At 32.3% G+C, this 12729-nt stretch overlaps 1 protein-coding gene across 1 annotated transcript in view; it reads left to right on the forward strand.

Moving 5' to 3' along the window:
• The window catches only part of LOC149425613 (adipokinetic hormone/corazonin-related peptide receptor variant I-like), a 326305-nt gene that overhangs the window by 23767 nt on the left and 289809 nt on the right, over positions 1-12729 (forward strand). Inside the window, exon 2 of the mRNA XM_089645792.1 lies at positions 6503-6780. Within this exon, the coding sequence (XP_089501918.1) occupies positions 6503-6780 (278 nt within the window). The remainder of the gene's footprint in view (positions 1-6502; positions 6781-12729) is intronic.

The following is a 12729-nucleotide window of genomic DNA, read 5'->3' on the forward strand; positions in this document are numbered from 1 at the left end:
GAAAGTTGGTTATAAATTACCAAAAGTTTTGAAGATAAAAAATAAAACGTTTTAGATAATTATTTGTTTAACCCTCATTAAAACGTATTTCTTGGGCATTTTAGTACTGATTATTTATTTATTACACTTATGATTATGTTTTTACTACTACTTTACTATGACAGCGAATACTAGAACAGTAGTAGTGTGGTGCAACAATTGTTTTTTTTTTTAAATTACTATGATGGATAATACTAGAACAATAGTAGGTATGGTGCAACAATTGTTTTATAAATGAGCATTCGTATTTTTTTATTAGAAAATTTTCCTAATTCTTCCAAGAACACATTTTTAGCACTTTTTTGCATTAAAATCGTCATTTTCTTGTCAAGATTTTGTTCAAGTTCTTCGAGTCTAGTATTATTCCTAAGTACTTTATCTTGTCCAATTTTCATTATTAATTGATGACGTTCATTATACTTTCGGTTACCAATGATCCTTTGTTTTCAAGATATTGACTTTAATTAATTAATTTTCAACCACATGGATACATTGTTAAGGTAAACATTGATGTTTTTATAATCCTTACCTGAGATATAAATAAGCTTTTTATGACTTTAATAATATAATGTATTCTTCATAAATGCCGACAAATAAGATAATACACTGCCTCAGATCGTTAAATATTGTTTTTTTACATATATCCAGTAAAGTCTCGGGCAAAACAGTGTACAGTTTGTAATAGTGTCAATTATGTACAGCGCACAATAATATATAATACTCGTATTTAAATCCACCTACCAAGTAAAATAGGTTCTCTTTCTTCAGATCTGTTTTGCCGCAAGAGCAAAATTTTAAGGTTTCCCGTAACTTTCAGTCCATTCGGATAGACACGCGTTTTCAGGAAAATCTTTTGAAAAAAGATTTTTTTTTAACAAAATTGAGTATTTTAAATATAATCTTAAACAACAGATCTGTAATAAATTCTGGGAATATTTAGCAATATTGAAATATTTCCATCCTTTTAACGGATACAGGGAAAATAAAGCATGGCAGATGCCGAAAAGTCCAAACCCAGCCATATTTTTAATCCTATTCAATTCAATTGATTTGTGGCCACTAATTATTGCTCTCCCCCATCACCTTCTCCTCCCCACAACCTTAGATTACAGGGATAAATAAAAAGTTAAATTATTTTTAAATCCGAAATTAACTGGAAACCAAAGTGCGTTAGATGAAAATACATTATTGAAAGTGTATTTAAAGCTTCATGTAAATATGTGCAACGCTGGCTGTTGCTACGTTAACATAAAATATTCGTGAGAGACAAATAGAATATTTAACGTTCTTTCCATTTATTTATTTTCTTATGTCTATTTAATCTTACTATGGTAGTGAGTATAACAACATGTGACAAGCGTTCACACAGGTAGAATTTTTATCAAACCAAGCGATTAGGTGGTAATCGAAGTGATAGCTTAACCCTCCCGCTACTAACAGGGGTAATTTCTAAATTTACTATCCTCCATGTTTAAATTTAAAAAAGAGACTTAAGAGATCTTGTATTTTTTATTATCATTAAAAAACCTATGTACACCTAATCTATCATTAAAAAAATAAAATAAAGTAGTAGATTAAAGCATAAAAATATATGTTGTTAATATGTAGGTGTCATACCTAAATACTATTTCTTGTTCGCTGGAACAACACTCACTGCAGAATAAAATATAGAAAAATGCTCCATATCACACGCGCATTAGTTAGTTCCACGGAGGAACTCTTCCTTCCTCCGTAGTTAGTTCTCTTATGGGCACGTCTCATCCATTGTGACTCTTTTCTGCCATCTCACTTGCTCACGCTGATACCAAGGCTATGTACATGAGCGGGGAAGGACATAACATTGGTTAACGGTCACGGGCTGGCTTAACCATCTGATATTGGGATTTAAAATCCAAGTACGATTCAAAACATTGTTGCGGGCGATAAAAAAAATACTTCGAACAAGTGCTGCTTACATGAAAAATCATTGCGTTCTTGTGATTTTTCTGATGTCAATGATGACGAAAATGGATCTAACTGATGAAGAACTAAGAAAAATTCTCGAATAAAGTGATAGTGAATGGATGTTGAAATAATTTCGAGAGGATCTTTCTTATTTAACTATGAGATTATTGAAATAAAAAAAAATCAAAAATACATATTCTGATTTGAATATGAATATTTGAGGCACTTTCCAGAGTGAAAGATAATTTCAGAATTGAAACGTTTGGTGACCAAATCTGAATAGTCAGGAAGCTGCCCACCATTCGCCTCTCCATCTCCTTCCTCTCCTCACTATGTTCAGCCTCATTACATACCCCAATTGTCCACAACCACAGTCTCACTGGCTTCAGACGGTAAGGAGCAGTTGGGACTCTTGTGCGGTAATCACATAAAATGTAATTGTTAAAATACACATAAAATTGTATTTAGTCACATAATTGCTTTACATTGTATTATAATTTTATAACTGTTTTTTTTAATATGAAATGTGTGGATAGTAATAATTATTTTCCCATAAATGTAACATTTTTCATACAAAAATTTGGCACCAAATAAAAATTTCATGAAAGCTGTTTTTATTTTATCTTTATTTCCTTTTGGTTATTTTGTAACCACCGTGTTACCAAACGCTCTGTCGGCCGACGGGTCCTCGCCAGGCTGCCGCTGGTACCAAATTACTGAGTAAAGTAAGTCAGTGTCTGTAGTCAGTAACCCAAACGGTCGTTCACGTTCGTTTGTGAATGATCAAGTTTTTTAGTGAAATTAACCATATTATGATAATTATTTCATGAAAACACATTGAATGAAGAAGGAAAAGAGAAGAATTAAAAAAAATGTACTTAATATATTTTTTTAATAAATTAGAAAATAGCATTAACGCGATAACATGTGCGGGGTTGCACAGTCACCCTTCGCAGTACCCAAAATTTTGTTTTTCATCCTGGCATGCCGAAGGTTAACTGACAGCTAATTAATGCGCAGGAATAAATACTTATAGCCTAGCGATTAAACGTGGTGAATGTTTTATACAATTCATAAGAAATCGTGAGTGTGAAAATCTGAGTGTGAGAAACTGACATAATAAGTTCATATAGTACAATAGGCTGCGAAATATTAATAATTTCTCGCCGAATTTCTGAATTTTACCGAAGTATAAAGGTATAAAGTAAATTTTCTAAATATAACTTCATTTTGAAGATGTAGGAAAAAGAAACACCATTTCAGAAATAAGTTAAAAATATTTTAAATAAACTCCGGAGAATTAAAAAAAAACACAATACTTTTACTTAAGGAATTTGCAGAAAGAGGTTTACCAGGTTCTTACGAAATATAGGCTAATAAATCAATTTAAATATTGGAATAACCGATAAACCCCACTTTTTGACATAAAATGAAAGTACATTTGACAAAAATGTAATTAATGTTTAGTTACTTGCATAAAACTGACAAAATATAATACAAATGTTTTGTAAATAAATTGAATTTTACGAATATTTATATGTATATAACCTATTTCCCTAAGCGGACTGTGTGTATAGTATGGTGTATTATATATATACTAGAAAGAGTATGCAGCGAGGATATAGGGGTTGAATAACAAAATACACCATACTTATACACACAGTCCGCTTAGGGAAATAGGTTATATACATTTACGTATAATTTAACTAAGTTGTACGCAGAGAGGATGTACTGCCATAGGTATAGCAAAAATTGATACACTTATATCTGCAGGTGTCTTAAGTGGAAATCTGCAATGCAAACACTTTAAATATGAAGCCGTGTCGTCGAAGAAGTACGCACGTATGCAGTCACGATATAGGCCGAATAACAAAATAAGATATACTTGTACATGCACTTTGAATAAAATGTAATGTTGTAGTAGCAAGTTATGCTTATTAAAATGAAAATGTTACGTAATAAGTAGGTAGGTAAGTAAATCGTATTATCCCCAAGAAAATTTCACTTTAGTGGAACTACAATACTCTTTTAATAGAAAACAATATACTTAAATTGTATAATAGAAGGATTTTCACTGACTTAGTAATTGTCATGGATTCCTTAATTCCTTGGCGATGCATACCCACTGTTTTTTACATTATATTGCTTATATACCTACCGTGTTCCACGCCCCACGCCGTTTGAGATAATTCTAATAAAAATAATAATTTAAGAAATTGGTAATTTAAAAAAATATTATTTATTAAGTACAATAACCTATAAAATATATTAACACCTAGGAAAAATATCGTAAACATATATGTAATCGACACGAGAAAAATAACGATAAAATTTTAAAAATATACTCTTTTAATGAAAGTAAAAATAATTTAGGAAGAAAATTCCACGACTTGGAATTAAATCCCCATCAACTGCTTGGAAGGCAACTGCATTCACCATTACACCACCGACTATTCCACGGCTGGGAATCAAATCCCCATCAACTGCTTGGAAGGCAACTGCGCTGATCATTACACCACCGACTATTTTAAGAACGGCGGCATACACTCTAATTTGTCAACAAAAAATATCTTAAAATTGTTTTAAACAAAATTGAATTTTTTTATTTTTGTAAGGAGGCAATCCTATTATCATGAGGCAAATATTTTATAAATACTTCCAACTTCACAATTCCCATAAATATAATATCCCGTCATTTTTCATGTATTAATTTATTCTCAGTTTAATTCTTATTCTAATTATATTTTCAGTAGATTTATATATATAATAATGAATATTTTAAAAAAAATTAAAAAATTTTTTTTTTTTTAAAAGAAAGACAAACATTCCCAGGTTACGAATATAACCCAACAATGTTTGAAAATCTCCTACTACCACCACAGAAAGCCGAAAATGTTGCTTGTGTTGTGGTGGAGGACTTAGCCAGCCGAGGAATCGAACACGCGACGCTCGGGTGATACCCAAGCGCTATGCCCACTCAACCACTGACCGGTCAAATATATCCCGCAATTGTTTATAAAAGGTGATAGAAAAGATGGTGTTGTGAAATGGTCAGAATAATTGGCTTGCACGCATTAAGCAGGGTTCGATTCTTGGCGGTAGCATTCAGACTCGGACCTCGGAAGACATGGCATGATCAAGTTTCATTTCATTTACTCGAGTCGGGCCATGTAATGAATCAGGATAACATAAAGTTTATGTATGAAACTATATATGATTCTGAATGAAGCAAGAAGTACGTGCCAACACGGTAAAAAATAGTAGTAAAAAGAGCCTTAATGTATACAACCCTCCCTATATCGGCGGCCAGTAAAACTATCGAGATTTGAAATGATTTGCGCGTGCGCTAAAATACTCTCAAGCAATTCTGGAAAACTCTACGAAGCTGCCAGACGCCAGTTGCCGTGAAAACTTCTCTATGTGGACACCGTTGTCACCGTTACACAGGTCCGCGCATCTCGAAACTTTCCGTTACGACAAAAAGAGCGAAACTTTAGTACCCAAGATAAAGTAAATTAAAATATATATTTTTAAGTTACGCAAATTTATTTTATGATCATGAAAACTTTAGAAAAAAAATAAAATTAAAATTGGTGCGGTTCGACAAATGAAAAGGTATTTGAAAAGTGATATTTTACACATTTTAAGTAGTTTTTTGTGAAATTTCTAAGTGTTCCAAAGTTATTATTATAACGTATTTTTCTCCTAATAAACTTAAGTATAAATTAAAATATCGGTGTTTTAAAAAAATTACATTAACAGTTATCATTTAAACTAGTAAAAGTAGTTTTATTATAATAATTAGCGATACGTAAACTATATGTGTAAAATCGGTAAAATTTGTGAAAGTTTAAAGTGTTTCAAAGACATTATTATAAAAAGTGTTTTTCTCTTAATAAACTTAAGTATAAATTAAAATATCGGAGTTTTAAAAACTTTACATTAACAGTTATCATTTAAACTAGTAAAAGTAGTTTTATTATAATAATTAGCGATACGTAAACTATATGTGTAAAATCAGTAAAATTTGTGAAAGTTTAAAGTGTTTCAAAGACATTATTATAAAAAGTGTTTTTCTCTTAATAAACTTAAGTATAAATTAAAATATCGGAGTTTTAAAAACTTAACATTAACAGTTATCATTTAAACTAGTAAAAGTAGTTTTATTATAATAGTTAGCGATACGTAAACTATATTTTAACAATAATGATGTCAATAAACTTTTCTAAAAAGCTTTTATGTTGTGAAGGTGTTGACATTAATTGATATGGGTTGTGAAGTGTTCAATCCCTACTAAACACCTTTTGTGTAATTGACCAAATATGTCATAAATATATTTGTTCTATGGGATAAAAACAACTCATTTAAAAGCGGTGTCCGTGCAATGTTTTCAACGCTTATTTATTGAAAATTTGCTGCACGTGAAGTTTGAGTATATTTACAAGCATGGATAACCAAATATATAACATATCCCTAGAAACGAATTCCTCATCCTTGTTTACCTTGTACCCGAATACAGAGGGCATAAAGAGAGGAGAAACTCTTATCAACGACGTAGTAAAAAATGGTGGAGGGTTCGTGCCTCTGAACATCATCTCCATTATACCTCAGTTCAACTACAATTCTCTGTCGGTTGTGATTGTGTATTGTATACGATTTGTAATAGCAGCAGTTGGTAACCTAACAGTGTTCATTAAGTTGTACAAGTCCAGGCGGAGGAAGTCGAGGATTGACTTGATGATATTGCATTTGGCCATCGCTGATCTCATAGTGACGTTCGTGATGATACCAATTGAGGTAAGTGACACATGTCAAATGTTATTTGCGTTTGATTTTTAATGTTTAATAGAAAAAAATCAACTGTTGCGTACGAAAATCGAACTATTCATCTGGTTTACGAAAGAAAACAAAACAGGCTCAAGTGGATAAAAGAGATTAATTAACGCTCGTCAGTTTTCAGTATGATACAAATAGTTACAGATTGTTGAAACTTCCAAAGTGTTACTGTAAATTCAGCACTAAGTTGGTTGTTTGCAGGTGAAAAAATAAAATATGCGGTAATTTTTGATTTAAGTAATATTATATATTTAATTTGGTAGATTGGGAATAAGCCGACGTAGCTCAGTGGTCCAGAGCAACTGACCAGACATCAAAGGGTGCGGATTCAATTCCCGTCAGCGGCATTTATTTTTTGTCGGGATATATTTTCAATTTGCATGGATATTTTAGGCGAGTAATTATTGCCTATAATAGTTTGTTATCCTCTCTGCTATGCATAAAAAAACTTGTCTTATAAACATAGTTTATAATTTTAAAAAAATATTAGAAAAAAAGGAAAATATAAGTATGAAATATAGCTTTAAAAAGGTTGAATCAATAATTTCCAGGACAGTTTTAAAATAAATTGAAGGAATAAAATATTAGAAATGTTTAAAACGATTGATAATTGTTGTAATCAATTAATAGAAGCTCTGGTAACGTTTATCTTTCACAAAAAATATTTAGAATTTAAAAGTTTTGAGTTAACCCCCCGAATCCTTAAATCTCAAGAGTGATCTATCTTTATCTTTTTAAAAGGATTACTAAAGCCTACATTTTATTATTTAAGATACTATGAGTTAATCCCCCGCATCCCAAAATCTTAACAGCGATCTATCCTTGTCTTACTAAAAGGATTTAGATCGTCCATGGATCGTGAATACAATTTGTTTCAACTTAAGGGTTATTTTGCATAACGAACGACATTATCCAAAAAGTCGCGCATATTGACAGCTTATGGAGACCTCGCTAAAAGCAGCCGCTTTTGTCCTCCGACTATCGGAATCATATTTTGACAATGCTCATCGCTACATCGCTAACTGATCATTAATGACGGACTTCGTCAATATCGTATTGATGTAGGGCTTTATGGATCGGTATAAAATCATCGGTAGTTACGCCTACCGATCCGAAATTGTAATGTTATCGATTTCACTGTGCTAGACCTCCCGAAGGAAGAACGGAGCAATTATGTTCCGTTGACATATCAAGTCAATAATGTATTTTAATATTCATGGGAAAAAAACATTTTTGGAAATTTAAACCTTTAGGAAAGAATGACCATAAGATTTTCACATTGTACTGTACACACACACCTTCAAATAGAAATGCCTTCCAAATATATTTGAATGGAAACAAATGTCGCCATTGACGTAGAAAGTTTTGATTATAGGATCAAAACAGCCAATCAACCATTGTTTAGTTACTCTGTCTCTCTTACACTACCTGACATTCCTCTTGAGATTTTTTTTTTTTTTAAACTTCCGATCTTGTTGTCCGGGTTAAATCTTCCCCATAGGAAAAACTAAACCCTTCCTCACACTTTTCCACAAATGATCATCTAGTCCAGGGGTGTCCAAACTAGATGGGACCCAGGGCCAATAAAAAAGACTAAATACATTGGTGGGCCGCAAAATATTTATAAAAATAAAATACTGGTAATAATACGTAATATCGTTATTTTATTATCTACTTTTTCATTAATTTGTCTTTTACAATTCTGTCAACATCAACCTCAATACTAGTGGTAGCTAGGCGCAGTGCATGTTTAAGTGAAGTATCTGTCAATGAAGACCTGTATTTCGATTTAATAAACTTCATTGTTGAATATGCACTTTCACAAAGGTAGGTACTGCCCATCATCGAGCCCATTTTTTGCCCGAAATTCGTCAGTTTCGGGAAACGTTCAGCGAGGAGCTTAAAAAAATCAATTCCTGTTTCCGGACTTTTTTTTGAAGTCGGTTAAAAAAAGGTTCAATGGGCCGCAATAATCTAAACCGCGGGCCGCATGCGGCCCGCGGGCCGTGGTTTGGACAGCCCTGATCTAGTCAATCAACATTATGTAAGTGCATTATATAAGCAAAATAAATACCAAACAATGCAAGAACAACACATCAACTCACCAGAGATCGAAAGGGAAAATAATTCACCGACTCCAGATACTTTCATATCAGAGGGTTCGGCTCGGTAGAACTTCTAACAGGGCCTATAAATCCTACTGATCTCTCAACATAAATATTTTAAAAATCTTTTGTTATCCTACATGTATTCAAAATGACCGACTTTTGCATCTTTATATATAAATTTTTGGATAGATCTAATACGCCTAAATTTTGAATGAGAGAGCTAGGTATAATGCCAGTAGCCGAAATAACGAATGGTAATATTTTTATAGTCTGAGAATGCCAAATTCTTTTTATTTCATTTCCTAAATCTGTGTATTTTCTTATTTTTTCAAACAGATTTTTGAATATTACAGGAATTTGGAATAGCGACATCAATGATATAAGTTATTTTTTTTAATTTTGTCATGTAAACTATATCGGGTCTATTATGACTAATCGTTCGGTCTGTTAGTATAGTTTTATCATAATATATTTTATAAAATTCGTTTTCTAAAAATGAATTTGTTCGTATTCATAATATGGTACTATATTACGGCAGTCAATCAAGTTATGCTTAATTACCAAATTTTGGTGAATTATTTTTAAAACTTGATTGTGCCTAAATGTATACTCGGACGGTGCTAATATAAAACATCCCGATATAATATGTTCTATAGCTTCCGGAAATATATTTTTATTCATTTATTATTATTATTTGTTTATTTTAAGCTAATAATGGTTATGGCCCACGTTCGTAGAAAATGTATTTAACAAGGTTGGCTCATGCAGGCACTTTTATTAAAAACTCCCGTCGGGCCGCTCACAAGCTCGTGATGTAGTGAGTCAGGTTGGTGTATGAAAAGATCTCGATCACTTTTCACAAAGACGTTAATTTCCTCACACTTATGTTTGTACATAAGAGTGGAATTGAAGTTGATATAATGCATTTTTTAACATTAAAAATATGGTGTACAGCAATAAAAGGTAGAATAAGTAGAGGGAAACATGAAAAGGAAGGGGTGTGAGGAGAATGTGAAAGGAAATGGGTAGAAGACGTTGAGGACGCCCGAAGAAGACATGGCTTGATCAAGTGAAACAGAAACTCAAATACTTTTTCAATAAATAATATCATGTAATTCCACCCCATTTTCAGGTACACTAGAATTCTCAACCACAAAACTAACACATAACTCTGAGTACACATACATATACATACACGTCAGCTTTTATTCATGGCTACCCCACGAGAAATTGCGGAGATTTTAGACATTCAAAGCTAAAAGCCTTTCTGCTTTTCGTGGGTTATACCTACTCGTAAATGGTATAAAGAATAAGTTTTAGATGTTGTGTAAAGTGATTCCTAAATGTCGTAGAAATAAAGTGTTACTAGTTAATACAGATTTATACTAGATATAAAAATGTAATTTTTTATAATTAAATAAAAACATAAAAAAAAATAAATATTGAGACAATATTAGTGATTTAAACGAAAATCTGAAACAGAAAAATCAGAAAAGTAAACGGTCACATCTGGGACTCGAACCCAGGACCCTTGTCTTTCCGGCCTTAATGGGACCCATTAGCTCAGTTGGTAGAGCACTGTCCCGGAAAGACAAGGGTTCTGGGTTTGAGTCCCAGATGTGACCGTTTTCTTTTCTGATTTTTCTGTTTCATATTTTCGTTTAGAAATCACTAATATTGTCTTTAATATTTAAATATTACAATTTGAGGTTTTACTCAATAAAGTTATTCCGAAAAATAAACATAAAAAAAATATTAAAGAAAATTTAAGGTAGGTATATCTTTCCATGCACTTATGAGCCAAGCCCTTGACTCGGTGCAGAAACAGGCGCACAGTGGTCCCAAATCCCGATCTAGCTAGACAAAAATATTTTTTCATGGCATTTGACGCAAAGGGGTCACAATGTAATAAAAAAAATACTTTAAAAAATATACATTTATTTTAGCCATTGTTACGGAATTTTTAAAACAAAATTAATTACTAATAAAATACGTATGGTATAATGGTTCGGTTACGTTATAACGAAGTACTTATTTAAAGTTATTAGTTAAAAATATTTTTTTAACATAACATAAGAACAAAACCGAATGACATTTTTTGTTAATGAACTACTAACCGAGTCGCTATTATCACTCTTATTGAATGCTAATGTTCCAACAGTGGCTTTGTTAACAGACTTCTGTATTTTCTTCGCTGGAACCGAAGTTTATTATCGATTCGGAATATTTTGTTGATATTTTGTCAGCATCCCGTTTTCCATGTCATCTCAAGCTGATTTGAGTAGCATGAGATAGTTCTTGTGGACTTCGAAAGTTCAGAAGACATTTATTTTTTCTTGTTTTGGTTTTTGACGAGCATTAACCAAATTCTTTTTCTGGTATACCACGTAGTCCTTCGTAACGCGTCACTACATGAAGAATAAAATCTGTGTTAAGCCATTTTGCGTTTTTAAACATCAATTTTAAAGTACTTCTATAAAAACCAAACCATTTTCTATGAAATATTAATAGAACCGAAGCGATTTTTTCTTAAGTAAACTATCCTCGAGACCTTTAAAACTGTTTTTCTTCAATACATATTTTATATGTTCATAAACACACTGCCTTATTGCAGCACAATTCAACTTTGAGGTGCCCTTTACTTCTAGAATCTCCAAAATATCCAAACGATAGATTGTAGGTACAGGCTCTGTAAATGACAAAAGAGCAAGTTTGAGCAAACAAATTTTATAAGATATTATACATAAAGAATTGTTTTATATGAAACTAGTTTCGTTTGGTGGTACAAATCGGTACACGATTTTGAAAGTTTAATTAAACTTTGGCAAATAATTGTAAATAATGATATTTTTTTCACGATTTTTAATTAATAATTAAAGTAATGTTGAATAGGCAAATTATAAAATAATTAAATTAATTTGAAAGAACATACCATAGACTTCAATTTTTATTTTGCGTAATTTCTCTCTGATTTCAAATAACAACACAAACGATCGAACAGGGTGCACACCCGAAAGCGACCGACCGCTGGGCGAACAATTGGCACATCCAAAGTGTCGTGTTTACAACGTTGCCACGTATCGCGCGTATTGTTTTAAATTTTTTATCTATGTGAACTTAATACTATGGACATTTTTCAATGTTGTGAGACTATTTTTAAACATAAATAAAAACATCGTTGAAATCTTTTTGTCTAGCTAGTTTCCTCAAAGGGGACCATAGTGAGGCGGTCCGTCTGATAGATAGATATTTTACCAAACGGAGTGCGATTTCTAGATCACAGGCGTAAGTTGGAAGTGCTGTCCCTGTTATATATGTATTTCAATGGAAGAGGCTCCGAGGAACTGGTATCATCTATCCCTTCGGCACCGGTGCACAGTCGGGAAACACGCCACCACGCCGCTCACATGTGTTTTTGTACATTTTGAATAAATCACCTTTACATACTTTTAACCAATGTTGAATTTGGTAGCCACCTCTGATCTGGATCCCCAAAACAATTGACTTTTGTAGACATTATTGGTTTGGTTGACATTATCCCATGAGAACGGGTCGTTTCTACGACTCATTCTTGTGTTCAACGGTTCGGTTGTGGAAAGATTTTCGTGTTTCTTCCCTCTTATAACGTGGGTTTATTTCGAGGCTAATTTTCACAACCTCACCTTCTCAAAAAGACCTCCGCACCGCATCCCTAAAGATTTAAGAAGAGGAATTTATTTTCTTGGGGGTTTTTGTTTGGAATTTATTTGAAAAACAATAGTTGTTGCAAACCATTTGGAAATTTGGCTTATTTCTGTAAAAT

The sequence above is a fragment of the Hesperophylax consimilis genome, chromosome 2 (assembly GCF_061612785.1).
Source record: "Hesperophylax consimilis isolate HC1 chromosome 2, BYU_Hcon_1.0, whole genome shotgun sequence".
Lineage (NCBI taxonomy): Eukaryota > Metazoa > Arthropoda > Insecta > Trichoptera > Limnephilidae > Hesperophylax > Hesperophylax consimilis.